Genomic DNA, 24,896 nt, shown 5'->3' on the forward strand with positions numbered 1-24,896 from the left:
TGCAATATGTAAAGAGTCCCTTTAGAAAACGGGGAGGGACCAATGTACCCATGTGCTCTTCGCACTGCAAGCAACGCTTAGCGCCCGACAGTGGACTTGTGAAACTTGTCAGGGTGGTCGATTTTCGACCTCTCCCTATAATTCATTGATCTGCTGTGGTTTCTATTATATTCTCCCGTTTTTTTGTTACAAATCCTTGTCTCAGGGTGTTTAGTGTTGAAAAGGAAATTATATAACAAGAAACAAAAAATTTAGGATGTGATATTTGTTCATAATCTTTGGATATAATACAACAGTATGCCGGGATTTGTAGATGAATGGCGGTTTTTTCATAGATTACGCATGCGCGTGTTGATCTGCGATAATGTTCTCGGATGTATCATTTTGGATTAATTTTATTAACTCATAAGATTCAAAGGTAATTATATTTTATTTTAAATATGTTCTGATTCTTATCATTACAGTATATTTGGGTTTTCAATGTATTTTCGGAATAGGAACCTATACAAATTTGTGAAAAACAGATTCTTCGTTCTTATTATTTAAATAATACTTCAATAGTTTTTCTTTAATAGTTATTTTTTAAAGATGGACATTAGTTCTCATAATAATCATTCCATACTAGCCAAGTTAATTTAGTATCAATAAATTTTTATGGTGTTTCTTAATTTACTAACTGTATGTTTTGTTGTATGTATGTACATGTTATAAAACAATGAAACTTAAGAGATGAAACTAAAATTTACTGAAAACAATTTTTAAAATCACAAATAGTAAAATTTATTTAAAACTTATGTAATAGGTTTTTAATTAATTCTTTTCGATAATCCTGTACTAATTGTGGTTTTAAATATTGTTTTCTCTCTTTCCGAGTACATATGTTTTATAAACTTAAATATTAATTAATTTGTTGAATTAATGAAACTAATACCTATTTGGAAGTTATTAATGTAAATGGTATTGTAGTAAACTTGAAAAAGATCTTGATTATAAACACTTACCTTTATTTTAACTTCAATAATTTAAACATGATTTGAAAACGCATCTTGTATTTTATTTAATTATACTTTCGTTTATAAGTGAGTGGAAAAATCTATATTTTGTTTATGTTATGAATATTCTTTTACTTGAGAAAAAAATAGAAAGTTACCAAGAGGTATGAAGTTATATGTTTTGTAAATCATAATTGATGTTTCAGATTATTATTAGTTATGTATATAATTTATTTTACTATTTTAAAGAGTTTACCAGCTCGTTCAATCGTAATAAATTGATACAAATCTTTTCCAGACTTAGTTTCAATACAGACTGGTTTATCAATCAAAGTTTAAAACAACAATAAATTCTCTTAAATGTCACGTAAAAAGGCTTTTAAAAAAAATCTTTCAATATACGGTGATTAGAAAATAAGTGCAATATTTATTAAAATGTTAATAAAGTGATACATTTTACCAGAGTAATAAGAATTAAATTATTGTAGATGGACTTATTGTGAAACAATATATTGGCTAGCCACAAATGTGTAGGATGAACAATGGTAAACCACAAGAAAAAAAACAAAATTGTGTTTCAAAGCTTTGGAAAGTAGACTTAAAAAAAATTAAAGCCATATCTTGTGCTTATAAGTGTTTTTCTATTGTTCTTTTTCTTCTATATTCTTTTAAAATACAGAATTTTCTTTAGTCACTGCTGTTAATGTCTTTTGAATCCTTGTCAAAAATGGAGTAAAAAATATGCACAAATTAATATTGAACCAAAGGAAAAACAGTATAGAAATCCAACGAATTATTATTGAAGGAGACGAAATTAAAAATATTAAAACCGGTTTGATTGCCAACAAATCTGATTAGATGAAAACCAAACCTTTTATTATTATTATTTTTTTATATTAATAATTGCTTTTCAAGCGTTCCCTGTTCCGTTTGATAATGAAATAGGTTTTGGTATTTTTGATTTCGCCTTTTCCGTTTATAATTCGATAAGTTTTGAGAATCTTCTTTCGCAAATATATTGTAGTTTCTTCACTGTAAATTCTTAAAAAAGAATCGACTTAAAAAAAGTGGTAGTAACCAATAACTGGGCGCTTATTTTTTTTTATTTCGATCTTTATAACATTAAAAAATTAAAATTAACAAGTCTTCATGTTATTATGTACGCTCTTTGAATTGTTATTTTGCGTGATATTCGCAAATTTTGAAATCTCCCGAAAAAGAATTGTAAGGAGCGGGAGTTTTTTTTAACACAGCTTTGTAAACAATAAATGTTTACATTATTCCCTCTTTGCTCTGCTCTCGCCAGGCACGCGACCATTTTTTTTAAACTTCCAAACAAGAACTGTGCACGTGGTTCGTCGACGTTTAGTAAAAACCAGATATTTAAAAAAAAAAACTTTTATTATGTTGGCTAATTTGAAAATGAGTAGGAAATTGAGAATTTTTTTTTAAATTTGTTTGTTCTGTTAGATTGTTTTAAACTTATGCTTGAACAATGGACACTAAATACTTTGTGTTGTCGTTTGATATCTATTACCGTTTTTTTTTTCTCTTTTTAAATAGGTCAATAACTATAAAGCTGTTTTTTTTTTCAAAATGGGAAACAAAATTAATTACTCATCTGGTGATTCTGCTCTGACTTACGCAAGCTACTGCTTTTGTTGTAATTCATGGCTTTTAAAACCTTAAAAGAGATACGATAGAAAAAGCTAACGCGCGCCAGATGTCAAGAATTAGGCCTAACAATGTATAATAATGAATTCTCCCCTGCACGTGTCTCTTGTAAGTCAACACCCCCTCTTCCACGTACCCTCCTTCGAACGCTGAACCCTTGATCGAAAAATTTTTAATAATGAAAACAAAAGGAAAACAATTGAAAGATCGAAACCTTGGCATAGTTAGCATTTTTTATTTTTAATTATGCTGTATTACTTCTATTAATAGTTAAAAATTCCATAAAGTATCAAATTAAAAAAAACTCTTATTATCTTACAGTTCTTATTGATTTGAGATCGCTCGCAATGGATAGTAATGGAAATAGATAGCTCAATGCATATTATCCATTGGATATTCATGTAGTTTTATATGTATGCTCTTTTTGAAATGAAGCTTTGAAAAATGTAATCTTCATTCAATTAAATGCTGATTAAAAAATCAAATTTTAAATATACGACTTTTTAAAAAAAATTTTAATTCAGAAGCTATCTGATCTCTCAAATTTTATATTTTGTTATTTAAACAGATATTCTTTAAAATGATGTAAAAATGTGTATAATTCTTTATTCAATTTTTTTTCCGGACTATTACCAAGTAAAGTAATACGAAATAATTATTACATATTTTTTTCATGGAATTGTCTTTGTTTGTGCAAACGAATTTTATAATTAAAATTTTGCAAAAATTTTTCAATTTTCTAAAAAAGCTCTAGAGATGTGAGTGATACGCTAAAAGTAAAATATAATGAAGAAGCCAGAATTTTCCATCTCTCCCCTAAATTATTTGGACCATAGTTTGAGGATCAAGAATCCAAATCTGTCGTTAAAAAAAGATACGTTTATTCAGGGAAAATACGTTTTTTATAATCAGATTTCGAAAATTAAAGAAACGATATTCTAATTTATTTGAATATTTAAAGTAAGGCCTTAAATCTTTAAGAATGACTCTTTGTACGTAAAAATCCGATCATTAGATCAATGGTTATTCAAGTTTTTTTTTTCCTTTCTTTTTCTCATTTAGCGCACTGTACATTTATCAGGGGTCTGTCCAAACATTTTGTGAAAGGTCCTGTTTTTGTAAAATTGTGAAAAAACTACTCATAATTTGTGAATATAAAATAAGCGTTATGTCACATTCTTTCAACTAGGGTCCTGCTTTTGTGAATTTGTGCAAATAGGGTCCTGTTGTTGCAAAAATTGCTAAAAACCTTTTCAAGAAGTTTTTAAATTGTAAATAGATACAAGATTCTGCTCAACAATTGCCGTTACTAAATTAGAGATGCCACATACAAATATATGGTATTTAGTCTATACTGCTCAACACAGAATATTCATTTCGGACGAATAATGGAAACAAAATCACTCACATTTTTAATAATTTCAATTGACATATTTTAACTAACACCAGGGGTCTGTTTAGAAGAAATTTGGGTCCGTTAACGGACCCTTCACAAAATATCTTTCCATAAAAACGGACCCTTCACAAACTATTTTAACTTAAAAACGGACCCTTCACAAAATATTTTAACTTAAAAACGTACCCTTCACAAAATGATTTTTCTTTTAATTTCACAAATTTGTTTATCTTCATTATTATTTTGTTAATCGAATAAACCCATAAACCCTTTCCAGGGCAGAAAACAAGAAAGATGGATGTTAACGAATTAAGTTTTGTCTTCGGCAGACGATTCTTCCATTATTTGTCCGAAATTAATATTTTGCGTTTAGCAATATAGGCTAAATACCAAATATTTGTATGTTGCATCTCTAATTTAGAAGCAGCAATTATTGTTTATTTTTTAAAATTTAAATTTTTTAATTGTAATTTTACAGTGTTGAGCATAATCTTGTATGTCTTTACAATTTAAAAACTCCTTGAAAAAGTTTTTTTTTGCAATAACGGACCCTATTTGCACAAATTCATAAAAGCGAACCCTGGTTAAAAGAATGTGAGTAATTTTTTCACAATTTCACGAAAAACGGACCTTTCACAAAATGTCTGGACAGACCCCTGAACACAACTTAGTAATCAAAGGTCTGTCCAGACATTTTGTGAAAGGTCCGTTTTTCGTGAAATTGTGAAAAAATTACTCACATTCTTTCAACCAGGGTCCGCTTTTATGAATTTGTGCAAATAGGGTCCGTTATTGCAAAAAAAAAAAAAAACTTTTTGAGGGAGTTTTTAAATTGTAAAGACATACAAGATTATGCTCAACACTGTAAAATTATAATTAAAAAATTTAAATTTTAAAAAATAAACAACAATTGCTGCTTCTAAATTAGAGATGTAACATACAAATATTTCGTATTTAGCCTATACTGCTGAACACAGAATATTAATTTCGTCTGCCGAAGAAATAAACTTAATTCGTTTACATCCATATTGTTTTTTGCCCTTGAAAGGGTTTATTCGATTAACAAAATAATAATGAAGACAAACAAATTTGTGAAGGGTAAAAAGAAAAATCATTTTGTAAAGGGTCCGTTTTTAAGTTAAAATATTTTGTGAAGGGTCCGTTTTTATGAAAAGATATTTTGTGAAGGGTCCGTTAACGGACCCAAATTTCTTCTAAACAGACCCCTGGTAATGTATCACTTTTAATGTGTTACACATTCAGTAAACTTAAACAATTCTTAAATTTATAATATTTTATTTAAAAAATTGCCAGAAATTAATTTTTATTTACATAATATTCTATTAATTAATTTTATGAATAAATATAAATTGATCAATTATTTATTTAAAAAAAAATATTTATATAATTTAATATCAATAAGAATATGCACACGATGTTTGTAAAAGTAGAATTACATTTGGAATTTAAACTTGGGAAACTTGGAAAACTTATTTCGTTTCGAACCGTTTTTCTTTTTATTTTGACATTATCGTGACAAATTTTGATATTGATATTGGTGACATTATCGTGATAAATTTTGTTTAAATAGGTCAGAAAATGATGGAAACTTGAAATATCACCCAGCACCACCGAAGATTTGACTTCTTTAGTTAGACGAAAATGGATCGAAATTTTGATTGCAAAATTGCATTGTTACTAAAGCGAATGCAAGTTAATAAAAACGTAAATGATCATGTTTTGTGTGGTGAAAATTTTTATGTGGTAAGAACTGAAACATGAAACCGCAAATTATATCGACGCCAGGGCTTTCTTTGATTGTGGAGCCACGTTATCCACGTGCATAAAAATTAATTGTCCATAAAAATTCTTAGAAAGTTGCGACTGTAACTTCAAACTTTAAGGTCGTTTACCAAAGGCTCCTTCGTAATATTAAATGATGCTTTTTTGAGAATAATATGCTATTTTTATAACTGCTGTGAGTTTGTTACTGTTACGAGTGACTGTTAGGTCAAGTTTAGCCTATCTAAAGCCAGCGCTGTCTTATTTTGAAAATGGCGCAAAATGTCAATAGCCACAAAGATAGCCACAGTTATGTGAAAATGAAAAGCGTTTGTGGTCTAATTTTTTAATATTTCACCCCAATGCTGCATTACTTGGGCTCATGAAAAGTTGCAAAAACAGAAAATAATGAAGTGCTTTCGATGATTTTCATGTAGGAGAAAAAATGTCGCCAAATTGGTGATTTCTTAAAAACAGTTAAATAACTTTTAAAATATTAAAGTTATTTGTCTGTTATAAAGCTCAAATAATTATTCACAACAAGATTATATGTATAGTTTAAAATCATCGCATTGCTTTAAGTGTAAGGCACTTTAACTATGACTTTTTTATTTTCTTTGGCGACAGAGCTTCGAAAAAATTTCGTTAAATGTGCGGTTAAAATAAAACATCCATTAATTACGAAGTTATAAGTTTGAATATAAAGTTAACTCAGTTTTGAATCGATTCAGATATTTTGGGAAATGTCCTGTTATTGTGAAAAATCACACACATGAGAATGTTGCTTGTCTTTTCGTTGTCTTTAGTTTCTCTGGTTTTTTTTTCTTTGTTAATAATCTATTAATAGTTTTCTGAATCTAAAGTTAGCATCGAATCGAACTCTTTTCTCCTGTTTTAGTTAATGCTGTATGAAAATAAGGTTTTTCTTTTGCTGTTTTTGCGGAAAAACAGTATAACTATATATTTTTGTAAGAACTCTTAGTTTTAAAATTATAAATTAATGACATCATCGATTTTTTATATTTAATTTATAACCGGCGTTGAATAGCCAACCCAATTTTGGGCTTAAAACTACTAATGTTTAACTCCATAGCCTTGTAATTTTGAACCCAATCCAGAAGACAAGGGAACTCCTTGATCAAGTATTGGGAGCATTTGCAATCGTGGAGAAATTTTCGAAGGAACTAATCTACATTTGCGTTACATGGAGTTGAAGACCACGAGAACCTCCCACGGTTAGCTTGACGGCAAGGAGACTCTAACCCATGATCTGTCTACCACTGAGGGTATTTCGCCCCCGTACTGTGATCGGCGCCAGCCGGATGCGGAATTCGTATTGACCAGCCCTCGCTGGGATTCGAACCCGGTTCACCTCATTGGAAGACAAACGCTCTATCTCCTGAGCCATCGCGGCTCTGATATCATAGATTCGTTTTTTCAGTGGAAGAATTTTGTAAAGAGTTGATTAAAGAAAAAAAAAAAAAATGCCGCCATTACAGCGGCTTTAGAAAATTTTCGCCAAACATGCTCAACAACTTCTCGATTTGGCATGATTCTCACTTTCCCTCCAAACTCAAAGACTATATAATGATATAAAGAGAATTTTGGCACATTTATAGACAAAGGTTTAAAGCACATTTTGATATCACAATATTATTTATGTTCTTATTATTTTTTGGGTTATTTTACGGCAAATTTGAAGCCTTCTCTATTGCGCCACATAATTCAGTTTTTCGAAAACAATAAGCAGGGAAATCAGGGTTTTCTCATTAGAACCCTGAATATATTCAATGAAGTGTATGTCCCAATTTGTGCAAATTGAATAAAATTTTGTGATTAAAAATGAAATTTTTTACGGTTTATTCATTACAAAATTATGAAAAATGTTTTATTCCTAGTAAAAAATTGAAAATTTTTTTAAAAATCCTATCAGTTATTTTTTACGTACATATAAGTAACATAAAAAAATTTTAACAAAAATTTTCAAACCAGATAAGACTTAAAATATTTAATAACTAAAAAAAATTTCAGCATATTTTAATAAAAATTTAAGAAACCTGTTAATAAATGAAGTTTAAAATGTCAGCAGCATTTTAAGTACAGGTTTTTATTTTGAAATCGATGAAAAAAATTATTTATAAATATTATTGCATCTTTCTCTAATGTTTGCGTCACTAATTTCAGTCATTAAATCGCCGATTCTTTAGTTGGTTTCAATTCTTGACCACGCTTATATTTCGGTACAACTAAGCCTACAAGAATACCATTTTTCTTCTTCTTTTTTTTTACATTCGTGTGGTATTACATAGCAATTTCTTTCTTTTTCTCTATACCTGTTTCTTTGGAGAAACTTTTTATCTTCTTTTCTTGACTCGAAAGTGTTGAAGTATCCCCGTTTCCGGTTTTTTAAATAGCACCGGAAAAGGGAACAATATCCTTCTATGGAGACCAAATGCAAAAATTTTCCGAATAGTATTTCTAGCTTCCATAAATTTCAGTGGTTTCACTACATAAATAAATACTATTTTATACTTCATCTCTTTAAGCGGTAACTTTAACATTTTTGTTTGAATCGTGTTAAATAAAAAATAAATTTGCTCGAAAATTGTTCTTTTGTAAAAATTCATTATTCCCAACAAAATGTTAGCGAATGTAAGTTTTAATAAAAATAAAGCTTAGTTTTTCTATTTTTTGTTAAAAAAAAACATATTTCTTTCTCTTAAAATATTTTGCTGAAGTTTAGTATGAAGAAAAGTTATGAAGAAAAATTTGATTTTTTTTTTTAAATATTCTGGTGCCATTACCTCCACTGGTGTAAGAAATTAAGAGAATTTGCAGACTGGGTCGATTATCTCCAGAATTACAGGACCGATTTTAACGAAATTTGATTTGTACAACATACATTGACACAATACAAAACAAATAACCATTCAACAATTGTAATACACACGCATGATCGTGCTCGTTGGAGTCTGAAGGTATGAAATTGCCTCAGGACAATTCAGGCCAATTGCCACAGGAAATGATAGACTGCCTTATTTCAGTTAGGAAATCACGCTGCAAGACTTGTATATCTGTAAGAGGGGACCATACCCCCTATTAACCCATATTTTTTTGTTTACATTGAACCGTTGTTTCATACCTTCCGACTCCAACGAGTGTTACGAACGATCATGCGTGTGTATTACAATTGTTGAAGGGTTATTTGTTTTGTTATTGTATCCAGGGGTCTGTTCAGAAGAAATTTGGGTCCGTTAATGTAGTGATCCCCAACCCCCGGTCCGCCGATCAAATGGTGCCGGGCCGCCCATTTCATTAAAACTGAATTTAAATTCCTAGATTTATACCCCAAATTAAAAATATCTGTGCTCAATTAAAATTTTATTTATTTAAGAAAAGGGACCCCCCGCAGGTAGTAACATAAATTATTTAGTGTTCGTAATGCATCATTGTCTCCAATTACCCCCAGATGGAACCGTCTCATTGCAAAGAAACAATCTCAATTGATTTAAAGTTCTAGTAAGTTAAAATGTTAAATCACTTTATACTTATTTTTTGGTGTAACTGTATTTTATTTTGAAGGCATGTTTAAATACAATTAAATTAAATTAATAAATCAAAATAATCTAAAATATAAACAATCGACAAGTTCGCGGGGCACAAAAAAAAAAAAGGCTTCTCTTGGTAACCACTGTTCTAGAGATAATCGACTAAGTCTGCAAATTCTCTTAATTTCTTACACATTTTGCACCCTTTTTTGCACGATCCTTGATCCGGTCATTAAATCAAATAAATAAAAATAAATCACTAATTATACTGCGGGTTTTTATTTTTCTCTCTTTAAATTCCAACTGTACACACAACCAGAATCGATGGAAGAATAAAAAACATCGGTTAAAAGTGAACCCCGTTTAATTTTTATTTATTTATTATTATATATTTTTTTAAAAAAGCGGCATAGTGGGTGCTGGACTCTCTGCCCAATTAATGTTATGGGAGGTCAATTTCACGCTGTCTCACACCATTCATCTTGAGGTTTGCACCAGGGTTGGCAAGATTTTGCCGCAGGTGGAAAAAACCATGGTAAATACCGGTAAAAACCGTCCTGGCAAAAACAGGTTTTTGCCAAGCAAATTGGCAAAAAGTGGCAAAAACCTATATTTTCCAAGATGAGAGGACAAAAACACATTTTTGGTACAAAATTATTCCTAAAATTGAAATATATACTATAAATATAAATAATTACAAAAAAATTAACAAAATTATTATTCCATAATTAAATGTAATAATATATCATTTTAGTAGTTTAAAACATTATTGATTGGAAAATTTGCGATTATTCTCTTTTTTCCAGTGAAATGAACTTATTTTAAATTAATATAACTATAATTTAAAGCATAAAATATCTATCAAGATGCGTAGTTAATTATTGTACAAATAATAATTTTTTATAATATAATAATAATAATATTATACAAATAATATTATTTATTTATTTGTAAAAAAACATTTATTTAAGGATTCTAAAATGAAAAGAGGTCAAAAACTTTCAATGTTTTAAAAATTATTGCCTTTACATTAATTATTAATATGTTAAAAATATTTTTTTCATGTAATGTATCAAAACTATTATTCCTTATGATTGATTTAAATTTGTTTCAAGTATTTTGTAATAATATTTAATCAGCAATTTAGATAATTTGGTTTTTGCCGGTTTTTACCAGTTTTTGCCGGTTTTTACCAGGTTTTTGCCACTGTCCTGGCAAAAACCCCTTTTTGCCGGCAAAATCTCCAACCCTGGTTTGCACTATTCTTCATTCATTAACGGCGCTTCTTTTTTTCCTTCTTACACTCACACTCATTTTTTTTTTCCTTCCTCAATTTGATAACATGAGAGGAGTGAGTTTGGAGAATTGCCATTAAATGAGTTCATGGTTACGTGAAATAACTCTTAATTCGAATGCATCAGTCTTGTTACTAAGATGTAGTAAACACTGGCGTTTGTTTATTTAAAAAGAGTGAGGGAAATTTAAAAGGAATAAAGCCTAGTTTCAGAGAAAGGATGAAGATTAAAATAAAAATGATGCAGCACCTTTGATTTTGCTGAATATAAATATACACGATGTTGTTGGATTCACCACGGGGAAAATTTCACCTGCACTGCTTTGAACAGAAATTAAAATATCATGGAAGTTGAGAGCTGCGATTTCTGGGAGAAAATGGACAAAACCGGACGTCGTTGCACAGCCGACCCAACTTTTTTTTTTTGGATTTACAAGTAGTAATGTTCCACTCTGTATCCTTGTAATTTTAAACCCCAATCCAGAAGGCAAGGGAAATCCTTTATACTAGAAGAAATTTGCCTTCGTGGAGAACTTTTTGATGGTACTAACCAGCATTTGCGCTACATGGAGAGGAAGACCGCGAAAACGTCTCACAGTTAGTCTGATGACAAGGGGTCTCTAACCTATCATCCGCCTACCACTGAGGATATTTGGTCGATGTAAGCCGGATGCGGAATTCGTATTAGCCATTGCTGGCATTCGAACCCGGTTCATCTCATTGGAAGGTGAACACTCTATCCCCTGAGCCATCATGGCTCAAGTTAAGTTGAGAAAGCAAAGCAAATATTTAATATAATTAAAATTATAAAACGCGATTATTATAGCACTTATTTATATGATTAGAAGGCTCCGTTCGCCAACCCCTGTAATTGCTTATTCTTCGTCATTTTTTTTACGTCATTAATTTTCTTAAAAACACATAGCATATGGTTTTCAAAATATACAATTATTGTAGCGCTATGTAAAAACATTATGATAATATATTAATCGTAACTAAATACACGGTTTCCTAGTTTTGAGGAATAATCATCTGAACTTAAACCTAAGGAACGTTAAATTACGAAATGTTTAATTACGTACTTCGTACTAAGGAACGTTAATCAAAAATTTAACATAAGGAACGTAATGTAACTCAATAGGAACAAATAAATTAGAAGTAATTTTACTCCTTGACGATATTTATAACAATTCAAATAAGGAACGTTTTTTTGTGGTCTATTTTTAAAAATTTCAATATAAATCCTAAGATTTATATTTTGTGGCAACATGTAATCTCTCTTTTTTGCTACTTTGAATTGACATCTACTTATTGAATGCGAGCTTAGAAAATAAAGATCTCGGGAGGGAATAATAAATTTTCTATAGTAGTGGATAAATAGTCAATATTTAAAACAAAAAAGCTGAAAAATTCATGTTTTTAATAACTTTCAAACAAATTGGAATTTCGAAACAAAATTCGCTTTAAGTTCGCAAATAAAAATAGCACTTTCAGCACGTCAAATTTTATCTTTGTAATTGCATTTCAGCGGGCTACAGATCGACCACTTGGTATTTTCCCCCTAGAAGTTAAACAGCTTGTAATTTTCAAACTTAATTGTCGAATGTCAAATTGTTATATTCCGTCGCTGTTCATTTTTATGCTATCCATCGTAATTTCAAATTAATAATTCAAATCAATAATTAATAATTCAACTGCGCAGCAAAACTAAGTGTAACGTAAAGAAAAAAAAGTAAGAGAAAATTTATGAAAAAGAACTTAAAATTTAAATAACTTTCAAACAAATTGAAATTTCGAAGGAAAAAAAATGTTAAGTTTCAAAACAAATATGGCCCTTTCAGACGCGTAATTTCATTTCTGTAGTTGCATTCCCATAACTTACAAAGCGACCCTTGGTATCTGTAGTCAAATTTAACACTTAATGATTATCGAATATTAATTCCTTTTAATTTTATCGCACTCCCTTTCTTCAATCCAATATTATTTCAAATTAGCTTAGTTTTGAAAGACAAAATGTAACATTAAGTTAAGTTGAATTCTCAAAACAGCGGCGGTGTCAGCGGCCTTTACGATATTTAACGCAGATTTGAAGGCTCTGTTCACCCGTAATTGGTCCCGCACTGAACTGATTGTTAAGACAAGTGGATCAGACTGAGGGTGTGCGGTATTGGTCCTCGTTAAACTGTTCAACCACAAAGTGCTCGACTTCGCGCACAGGTCGTCAGGCTACCGAAGCGGGGATGCCATCCCTTCTACAGAGGATCAAAATTGTGATGGCATGTCTTCGGATCATCCTCGGGGATGTTTCCCAGACCGTCGCCCATTGTGCAGCTCTATTGCGACGTAAACGAACTACAACAACAACACCCGTAATTGATTCTCATTTATCAATTTCTTTTTATACATCAATATTTGCCGGGATAGCGTGGTTGGTAGGACACTGGGCCCATGTCCAAAAGGTCGTGGGTCCGATCCTCACCGGCTGAAGAAACCCCGTGTAGTAAATGGTAACTGATACACGTTGGCCCCGTTTACATGAGCAATCTATTAATCCGGGGTAAAAGAAGGGTACAGGGATTTTACAGGGCAATGTATAATCGGTAAGAAAACCCGTTTACACGCAAAAGAATTTCAACCCCGGATTTTCAAACAACTTCCTCTACGTCATTGGTCACATGATAAATCGGAAGTAAGAAAATATATCAGCTGGCGATCAGCTGGCTTCTTTTCTTTTTTTTCCGCCATTATTTGAAACAAATTAAAATATTTTCACGTTCCGAGTTCCAAAACAAAACACATGGGCCCAGAACGTAAACAATCACGTGACTCGCAATGCATCTCGGGAAAGCGAGGTGAGCTTACCCTGCATATTTCCATCTCCTACTAGGAATTATTATACCCTTCTTTCAGTCCTTCAATTTTTCCCTGCGTAGGGGAAGAAGGGTAGAAAATGACGAAAATTCCAGCTTTTACCCCGCATTTTTGTGCATGTAAACGGGGCTGTTAAATCTGTCGAGTCACTCCATGTTCCCTTAACAAATCATACCTCTGGGGGTACCGATCCAGGAATTTCCTTGTCTTCTGAATTGGTTCAAAATTACAAGACTACGGAGTTGAATATTAGTTGTCGTAAACTCAACATTGGGACGGCTGTTCAACGATGGTTATAAAAAGAAAGAAATAAAAAAATTTAAACGTCAATATTTTCCACAAAAACACGAAACTAATTAGGTTTCAAAATATACATTTATTTTATGTAAGTTTGCTGTTGGTTTATTGAAATGTGTAACTTATTGGTTCTTTTAAACTAAATCTGTCATCATTTTTTGAAAATTTATTACCTCAAGTAATACTTCTATTTTAGAAAAAAAAAATTTTTAAATAAATTTTCCACTGAACAATGGACGTTTCTACCATTTCCTGACCGTTGCAAACAGAAATTCACAATCACAAAAATTCGACAACTTTTCGATTAGCTAGCGTGCTTAAATTTTTACCACCTCTGTGCCTGATAACAAAACAATTATAATTGTTTTCTGAATGCGGCAAACGAAATTTATCGCCAGCCAAAGTTTTTATCACTTTCTGACTTAGTGTACAGGAACAGAATTAAAAAGAAAATAATAAAATAAAAAAATTGAGGAAAACTAAGTAAAAAAAAAGAGAAAGGTTAAACCTAAAAGGAAAATAAGTAATGTAAAAAAAATTTTTAAAGTTAATTCCTACTTAGGTCAGCAAAGAAAATTTTTATTTTAGTTACTTTTTATTAAATAATTAAAATTTTTTTCCCATATAAAACTAAAATTAATGAATGAATTAATATTTGAAAAAAACTGAATTTACATAAAGTGTCATCCACTACAAGTTTAAACAAAATGTATTTGAACTTGAGTGGGTGAATGAAAAATATTTTATTAAACGATTGAAAATTTGAACAAGATATATAGGGAGAGTGTAAATTAATAATAGAAATTGAAAAACAATTTCCAAAGTAAACATTCTAAACACATTAAATTTATCAAATAATACTAATAACAAAAAAATGTAAGTGTGAAAATACGTAATAAAAAAGTGTAATAAAGAGAATCAAAAAATTTAAAATTTTTTATTAACATTGAATTATTCTTGAATTTGACCATATGTATTATTCTAAATCATTTCATCTGCCAAAATTACTTAGATAGCTTTTTAAACGCAAACAAAATAGCTTTTTAAACGCAAACAAAACTGCACTCTTTTCGGTGCTGTGCAAATCCCAAATTCGAATAAAAAAAAGAAAAAAGAAAAGTATATTTCAACGTGCTAAAGAAAACTAACTCGCGTAGTCAAGGATTACACAGTAAATATAATAAAATTTGCGGTTATTGGCGCATAACCTGCAATAATATCGGGTTTGGCGAAAATGGTCGATGGGATAATCCCAAAGTAACCAAAATTGAAATAATTACTTACACCTTATATACGAAAAAGTCCCGATTAATTGATAAAAATTCGAATTCACAATAAAAAGTTTTTATTGGAAAGATATTTATCTATGCATCACTTCTTTTTATTACTGGTGATAAAAAAAAATTCTTTTTGTGTTATATTCTAAATTTTTTTTAATTGTGGTATTTTACAGAAGAAATTTGTAAAAATGTTGATAACATAAAAATTAAAATTTCATTTTTTTAAAAAAATTATGCAAGTATACGAATTCCGATTATAACTAGTGAAAATTTAAATCTAATTAAGTTAATTTTATTAATCCAGTTTATTTTGGTGTTCTTCAGAAAAATATGGAACAAATATTCAAAACAAGTCCGTGTTTTTTTTTCTTATTAATTTCAGTACGAATCACGATTCTATTAAATGAAAATTTGTATTCAGAAAAAAATAATGATAATAATCTCAGTGAGATATATTTGTGAGCGCATTATTTTTTTTTTTCGGATGAAGAATTCTGCTGTTCCGTTTTGCTTTAGTAACTTCAGAACAAAAATAAGCAATTAGATAAACAAATGGGAAAAGAACGAAAGAAAAGCACATAAAATAATAGTTGGCTGGAATAAAAAACTTTGCTTTAAATAGGAAAAATCATGGAGCGTTGAAAAACTGGTCGTAATATTTACTTATTACGGAAGGGGGATAAAAAAAAACCTTTTGAGAAAGCTTTTTTGCGACTTTCTCATTTGACGTGACCTTGCCAACCCTGTTATTTGTGTTGGAATAAATGAATGGAAGAAATGGAAATTAAATCAGTAACCTTGTTTATCACCTGATATATGACAACACCTATACTGTATTTATTGTTTTTGTTTTACCTGTCGCACATAAAACAAAATACGAATAAAATAATTAGTCAATCTGAATAGAGTTGAAGTTTCTCATTTTATTGGTAATTGAGATTTTAGGAAATGGTTTTGTAACTTATTTTCTGTTGAAAGTTAGAATGGCGGAAAAAATACGAATGTTTTGTTAACCTTTCGGGATTATATAAATGAATTTCATTAAAGTACAAAAAGTTTATTATTTAAACAACTCTAATACTAGTTTTTAATTTTTTTAAAAAAGGTTACGTTTTTGGTTCGAGTGTAGCATAGGGTGATTTTTAGATTCTGCATTGTGGTTTGGGGTTTTTTACTGTGTACAAAATCTTCTTTCCTCCGTATTTTTTTATCGCCATTTTTATTATTAAATCTCACTTTTGAGTCATTCGTTAGAGCATGCGGCTGTCAAAAATTATGATTTTTGCCGAAATTTGTTCCACATTTGCATGGTGCATAGCGTTTTTCAAAAGTGCTTAAAGGTGCTTATTTTCGACTTTCGTTTTCCTGAAAAGGGCTTTTTTCATTGGGTGTTTTTAAAAAGTACTCAATTTCCTTTCGATATCATAACGATTTTTGCCACGTATTTAAACAAAAGCATGTGCTTTTCACATTGTTCTATTCAACGTTTTCACAATTCATCCAACCACAATCTATTCCGGCGTCCCGTCGGTCCATAGCCTATAAAAACGCCACTCATTTTACATCTTAAGATGAAATCCTTGAAAGTCCACATGTGCGTCCACTGAGCTCGGGGGTTTGGTGAGATTATTGCACTCTCATGTGCAACTGTGCTGCATTTTGTAAGATATTATCAATTCAGGCTTCTTTTTCCACCATCGGATATCGAACCGAAAAACCTCTTCATCTTTTTGTATTGGCTAATATAATCAAGAAAAGAGTTCTTAGTCAGAAACTAGTTATATTATCATGATTAAATAAAGTCTTTGTAAATTATTTGCTTTTTATTTATGTATATTGTGCTTAAAAGTAGTTTTTGACTGCTTAAAAAGTACTTAAAAGGTGCTAATTTTTTGTTGAAAGATTTGGCTACGCACCCTCATTTGCATAAAAATAAATAAATAAAAACGTGTGAATTCAACGATTTAATTGCTCCAGAAGTAATACATAAGTTTACAGAGTGTATTGCTTTGTTCATTTTCAGACATAAGTACATGGCTACAAAAAATCAATTGAATTACGCAACTCATAAAAAAAAAAAGAAAAAAATCAGCTTAAATTAATTATGGGTGAAAAGTAAGATAGGAGTTCACACAACCTCTTTGAGTGAACTTTGAGCCCCTTTGCCCAGCTGGTTAAAACAATAACAAAAGGCTGGTTGTATAACAAATGTTTAGACATGTAAACCGCAACCAACAAAATTTTTATGACAACAAAATTTAAATTTTTAAACATGAGCACTATTTTTTTTTGTTTTTGTTTGTTTGTCATATCACTTACAAGGGAAACTAGGGAAGTAGGAAAACTAGGAAACTACTCGCCAATTTTGAAATAAACTAGTGGGATGTATGCCTTATGAGGAATAATTTTACTGGGCAACATTCGTTTCGGCCCATAGAAGGTCCTATGAGGGATAAAAAATAATTCAATATATAGAAAAATCGATATTTTATTACTTGTTGTTGTTGTTGTAGTTCATTTACGTCGCACTAGAGCTGCACAATGGGCTATTGGCGACGGTCTGGGAAACATCCCTGAGGATGATCCGAAAACATGCCATCACAATTTTGATCCTCTGCAGAGGGGATCGCACCCCCGCTTCGTTAGCCCGACGACCTGCACGCGAAGTCGAGCATTTTATTACTTCAATGCAGACTATTAGTTATTGTAATTGTCTCATACTCCAATTAATTTGTAATTAATTGGTTAATTAATTACTTTTCTAATTAATAAATTGATTGGCAAATATATTAATTAATTATTAATTAAGTAGTTATTAATTAATTAGTAATTAATTATGTATTAATTATTAATTATTAATTAATTGATTTGCAATTACATACTCCAATAATTTCTAAATATTTTTTTTTTAAACATTTTAAAAAGTTTGATGTCAATTTTTTTTTAAAATTAACCTAGCAGGTTTTTCTGAAAAACTACAGATATATAAAATTTTCAAAATCAATTTTGACAATAAATATACATTATATAGTATGTGAAAGTACCACAAAATTAATTGGAGTATGAGATAATTACAATGACTCATAGTCTGCATTGAAGTAATAAAATACCGATTTTTCTATATATTGAATTATTTTTTATCTCTCACAGGACCTTTTATGGGCCGAAACGAATGCTACCCCCTAAAATTATTCCTCATAAGGCATACATCCCACTAATTTATTTCAAAATTGGCGAGTCACACTTCCCTAGTTTCCCTTGTTAGTACAAAAAAATCATTTTAAAATATATTCATTTAAAAAAAGAAAAAAAAAATCGCTATCTTCACAGAATGAAAGTACAAAATAAATCAGTAAATGCATATTTTGATAAGTAATATAAACTTAAAAAAAAGAAAGAAAAACAAATTTTTAGAACGCTTGCTCATAACACATTAAATTAATACAATAATATTAAAATTGAACATTATTTTTTTGTCAAAATTGTTGGTTACCGTTGGTTTTGATTAAATTATTGAAATCGCTTATGAAAATGTAAAATTATTTTTCAGAAGTAAATTATCATACAGAATTTGTGAAATATTTTCTCATGTTGTATCTCTTGAAAAAATCCCCGTGGACACCCTTAAAAATAACTTAATATCTAGCAACCATATCAGTAACATTTTCTAAAAACATTTGTTTATAATTCTGAAAATTTAATATTTTTTTCATTTTTGATACACTGTTGAAATATGTTATATTTATGAATCGTAAACACGTAGAAAATGACTTACTTGTGTGGTAATTGTTTTAACGATTTCATTTTTTCAGGGTGTGGAGTATGCATTGAGTGGTTCAAGAACTCCCACCAGCTTTGATAAGCTTTCCATTCCAACACCAAGAATGGATGGATATGGATTATCTTTGGCTACTCTGGAAGGTATATTGACGCCACTTAAGATGAATGTTTTTTTTTTTTTTTATAGCAGCTTGCAGAGGTGTGTCAAGAGAGGAAAACTCCTCAATTAGATGCCCTTTTTTAAAAAAAGGAGTGTCTGGCGTAACTACCACTATAAATATTAAATACCAATTCAATAGTATATAAGACATGTTAACTTGATTCAATCTTGAGGTACCTCTTGATAGATAAAGGCTGACATATTCGATAATCATATTTCCTTATCGATGACCTCCGGCCGTGATATGAACTCGACAGAATCGATGAATGGACCACATTAAACTGTTGATTTGTTCCCAAAATAGCGCTCTAAAATCCGGTGAAGTAAATACTATTCTCCTGGCCAATTAAGGAAAAAAATGAGCGAAAAGAACAAAATAATGAATAAATAAATGAACAGCATAAATCAACTAGTGGTATTCGTTCATCGCACTCCATCAAAGATAAAATTCTGGAAGGGGAGTAATGTGACGTAACTACCACTACAAAAATTAAATGCCAGTTCAATACTATATAAGACACATTATCTTGATTCAATCTTGAGGTACCTTTTGATAGATAAAGATTGACATAGTCCATAATCATATCCCCTTATTTGAGGAGTAGATAATTATCGACTATGTCAACCTTTATCTATCAAAAGGTACCTCAAGATTGAATCAAGTTAACGTGTCTTATATACTATTGAATTGGTATTTAATTTTTGTAATGGTAGTTACACCACGAGTGCAGTCTGGAGAGCGCAAAAAAAAAAACGAAAAAAAACAACAACAACTTATTATTTATAAATTAAAAGACATTGAAAGATCTGTAAAAATTTTATACCTATCTATGTATAATGCACATAGAAATTCTTTCGTATCAATTTATTATTTCTAACAAAATATTCCCAAATTCAAAAATGACTTACATTTTAAAGACTTTAAACAGGTCATAAAATTTCATTTCTGAAGAAACTAAGGTACTAGCCAAACTAAAATGTTCACTGACCACTATTTTTACGTAAAATATGATAAATTTTTAAAATTTTAAAAGATGAGGTTTAAAGAACATGAGGCCAAAAAAAGCCATAAAAAAATGTAGAAACTGAAAATTATGGAATAGCGCAAAATATTATAAATTGGAGATGATTTGGGAAACTCTCTGAACATTCATAACAGTCAAACTGCTCCAATATCTGAGTCATTGTTAGTGAAGCGAACATAAATTCGAATTCTGCCAACTTTGTGCGAACTTCTGCCAACAATTTTTTTCGTAAATAAATAGTCGTTGTTGTTGTTAATTTACGTCGCACTAGATAAATAAATTAATTGTCACGTAAATAAATAAATTGATCAATTTATATTTATTCATAAAATTAATTAATAAAATATTATGTAAATAAAAATTAATGTCTGGCAATTTTTTAAATAAAATATTATAAATTTAAGAATTGTTTAAGTTTACTTAATGCGTAACACATTAATAGTGATTCGTTACTAAGTTGTGTTATTTAAAATATGTCAATTGAAATTATTAAAAATGTGAGTGATTTTGCTTCCATTATTCATCTGAAATGAATATTCTGTGTTGAGCAGTATAGGCTAAATACCAAATAACAGGGCCCTATTTGCACAAATTCACAAAAGCATGACCCTGGTTAAAAGAATGTGACTAAACACTTATTTTATATTCACAAATTATGAACAGTTTTTTCACAATTTTACAAAAGCAGGACCTTTCACAAAATGTCTGGACAGACCCCTGAATCTATTACGCTATTTTTAGTAATGATAATTTCATTGTTTGCTTGCAGATAGTCAAGATATTGAATTGGATGCCATTTTAGGGGAGCTTTGTGCCTTAGAAAGTCAGCTGGATCCAGATCTTTCGCACAGGGGCCATGCACGGAGTGTCAGCACTGTCATCCAAAATAACATCACTGGAGAAAACATTCGGTATTCAACTTCTGGGATTTCTCTTTGCCCGGAAGTCCCTCCTTCCACCCAAATGGGACCCAAACGCTTTTTTACACACCGGAGATCTAGCTCTGGAGGTGGCAGTAGATCAAAATTCGAAGTGAGTGGAGATATGGACTGTGATGATCAAATAAAAAATCACAAAATGGAATTAGGACTGAGAACAGACAGTCCTGACAATGATTCCGCCTTCTCGGATAGTGTTTCGATGCTCTCATCTGAATCATCTGTATCATCAGGTGGAAGGACCGATACGGGAATTTCTAGTCAAGGTTCATCGAAAACTAACAGTATTGCTCTTATACCATCCCCTACGCAAGTAAGTTGTTTTCCTAAATTTTTGTGGTACTTTTTGGAGTTTGATGTCTTTTTCTAACTATAAAGATTTGCTTTATGCCCTTACTATTGGAACAAAAAACAAACAAACAAAAAAACAATTATATTACTATGCTTCTGCTTATGAACTCCTTGGCAGAATTGCGGCGACATTGTCATAGAGTGTTATCGAGTTCTTGCAGAGAGATTTTTCCTTTGGGAAGTAAAAAAATTTTGGTTTTCTTTTCTGCAGAAATTTTTGTTCTATCTTTTTTTATTTAGTTATTACTATTGATTTCCAGATAGTTTTTAAAATCCTGTATTTTTAATTTGATATTATTTATTACATCAACTTAATCTTTAAATGAATACACGCATTTAGTAACTCTTTTTCGAAGAGTCCGATTCACGTGATTTCGCCTTCCATTTTTTATCGGTAGTCACTGCTTTGGATTTCACGATTTTTTTAAATGTGACGATGATTTCGAAAATGCGAAAAGAGAAATTATTAGCATGTTTTTCCCTACAAAATGCGAGAATATCTGTCCTAATATTAGAATAGGAAAAAATATTATTAAAAAAAGTTATATTTTATTTTAACCAAATTTTTTTTGACGTTTCTGTTACTTTAAATTAGTAACATGTATATTTGTTATTTTTAAAAGTATCTCACAGAAAGATGTTAGTATTAGAGAGGCATGTGGCAGGGCTTATGCATTATAACACATCAACTCCTTTGAAAATTGTAGAAAGGATGTAAAAAACAATTATTAAGCATCTCATAGGATGTGTTATCGCCAGTGTGAAAGAAAATGATTACTAGTAACAAAACTAATTAAGGAAGTAGATAAAAGGAAAAAGTTTTGCAATTCTAGTATTTATGAGTAAATACTTACTATAATTTTGTATACTCATACATATGTTATCGTGAATGACCGAAATCAAGAGAATGTCAACTTTCACCTATGAATGTCAACAATCACATAGTTCCTTTGGTGAATGTCAAAAATATTAGTTTTATCCGATTTGATATTAATTTATTCGTTGATATTATTATATTTATTCGATATTTTAATGCTGAGGATAGATTAGGAGAAACACCAATGTTCAGAGTACTGGCTAAATACATACCGGGCAGTAGCACCTAACCTTAAAAAACATCAGTGTAAGGTATACCGGGCAGTGGCACTTAACCGGACCTAATATATATTTCTGACATTTAAGAAAGCCACTATGTGATTGTCAACATTTACCGGTGAAAATCAACAACCACCAATTTCGGTCATTCACAGTAACATATATATTAAGCAACCTCAGATTATAATGTCCATTTTCGTTTGGAGCACAAGGCTCGTTGTATCGAGCTAAGATCAAACTGTATTATAATCTCTATTCAGATTTAAATATAGTACACATAATTAAAAAAAAAATCCTGGTTACCCAGTTATCTTGCCGCTTAAAGAAATTATAGCTGATGCCCAATTAGTTTACGAGTACCACCAGCATTTCAATAGAATCAATGTGACAACGGCCTCATGCTCTCTATGTAGGGAGGGATGGTTCTATAAATGGACAGCATACCCTTATTATCTCTGTTAAAGGATGTTATCACTGGTGCATAGTTGTTAACTCTACTGGATTTTGCCTGTTTCTCCTGATCTACTGGTTTAATAAAATTTCTCCTGGTTTTTGTACATTTTGAAAATTCTTTAAAATTGAGTAAATTTCCTAAAAAAATCCTTATTAAAAAAATGTACTCACTTTTATTGCTCATTTGAATGTTTAAATAAGTATTATGAATTCATAATGAATTTTAGTCAGTTTAAAGCTTTGTTTTTATTTGTTCTAAAATTTACTTAGAACTTCCTTTGTAAATTAATTAAATATTTAATAAATTAAAATATAATTAATTAATCTATCTTCAATGAATTAAATGTCTATTACTATTTAAAACAGTGAGAAATCACAAAAGGAAAATATTGTAGACCATTTATAGTTCATTAGTGTAATAAAGTTATTGTAGTTTAATGACTTTAAAAATCTCTTAAAATTCTGTGTTCAGAATATTTGGTATATTATGCAACAGTTATTATCAAATTAATATTATCTCGCAAAATCTACTGGATTTTTCTTATCCATGTTGGCAGCTATGCTGGAAATACTTCTCCTTTTGGTATGACTAATGATTTGCCCATGCAGAGTGTGGGATATATTTTTTTTCCTTTTTTCGATGACATTTATATTTGTATGCATGTAAGTAAACCTAGGCATTTACAGATAGGTGAGAAATATTTTATTTAGTATCTAATACATTTCATAATTCTTAACATAAAAAAGCATAACTAAATTTTAATTCAAATTAGTCTATCATAAAAACACAACTCTACTGTACCATGTTTTATTATCAACTGAATCTTTCTGAAAACTGCACTATTTTCAGATAATTTTCAGTTTAATGATTCAGTTTAATAATTTTCAGTTTAATCAGTTTAATGAACTTCGTTTTCTGACAATATTTATATTTGTTAATTGTTTGCATATTTTAAACAATATTATGCTTTGCTTTTTTATTTTCACATTACTGAAAAATTCATGTGCCTCATAATAAAACCATTTATGTTTTCTTTTTATCTTTAGCTTTTGGATAACATTTCAAGACGCCTTCAAGCCTTAAAAGTGGAAGTAGAGAAAGAGAATTCACCACCTGTAAGTTTTTTCAAATTTGATAAAATTTTTGTGATTGATTTGTATTTATTCACTGTATCTGTTCACTATCAAAACAAATTTGTATTTATTCACTGTATCTGTTCACTATAACTATTTACAGTGCTTATACTGTTGTGATTCTATTTATGCTTAGAATTTGCTTCCAAGATTTAACCTACTATGGAATAGAAGCTAGAATTTTTATTTATTTCTGAAATCTAGTTTGTATGTTAAATTAACAAAATAAGACAAAAACTTCCTTTCAAATATTGAATTTAAATGCAACGCTTCGAAAGATCTTTTGATTTTCCACAGAATTTTTGATAATTTTAAATTTTTTTTTATCAGGTTTTAAAATTTTTTATCAGGTTTTTTTCATAATTTTACTTCCATTATAAATAACTTATTTCTTATCTTCAATAATGCATACTGGATTGGTTCTTTTCTCCTCTGTGTTTCGCTGTTTTAAAAATTGTTTTGAAGCTAATTAAATTTGCATGCATGTATATATTTAAAATATTGCAGTTTTTCAATTAATTAAACGCAGTATTGGTTTCATAAAATCTTTCTTAGCTATTTAGTTATATAGCTTTCTTAAAAGTGTGATGTGCGATCTGTCTGTAAAAGGAGCTAAAAGAAAGAGAAAAAAAAAATCCTCTGGCACAATAAAAATAAAATAAGCATGTATTGTGTAATTATTCTTCAAGGAGAACCATAAATGTGTGTGACCTGAATGAACTAGAAGGTTAGAATAGAAAAAAACTACATTTATGTGGCTTGACCCTTTAGTAATAATATAAGTGTTTTCCTCCATATTCTAACCAACCTATACCTATAAGAATTA

General features: G+C 30.0%; 1 protein-coding gene across 4 annotated transcripts in view; it reads left to right on the forward strand.

Moving 5' to 3' along the window:
* The window catches only part of LOC107449707 (uncharacterized), a 73,845-nt gene that overhangs the window by 30,119 nt on the left and 18,830 nt on the right, over positions 1–24,896 (forward strand). For 2 of the 4 annotated variants that reach the window (XM_043039782.3, XM_043039783.3), the window contains exons 2-4: positions 18,947–19,055; positions 20,869–21,350; positions 23,984–24,052. In XM_043039782.3, coding sequence (XP_042895716.2) covers positions 18,947–19,055; positions 20,869–21,350; positions 23,984–24,052 — 660 coding nt within the window. Of the gene's footprint in view, positions 1–63; positions 419–18,946; positions 19,056–20,868; positions 21,351–23,983; positions 24,053–24,896 lie in introns of those variants that run through there. The other 2 variants (XM_071183010.2, XM_043039784.3) reach the window with 2 other exon arrangements.

This window comes from Parasteatoda tepidariorum, chromosome 7 (assembly GCF_982258835.1).
Source record: "Parasteatoda tepidariorum strain Cologne lab strain chromosome 7, Ptep-v5.0, whole genome shotgun sequence".
NCBI classification, from domain to species: Eukaryota; Metazoa; Arthropoda; class Arachnida; order Araneae; family Theridiidae; genus Parasteatoda; species Parasteatoda tepidariorum.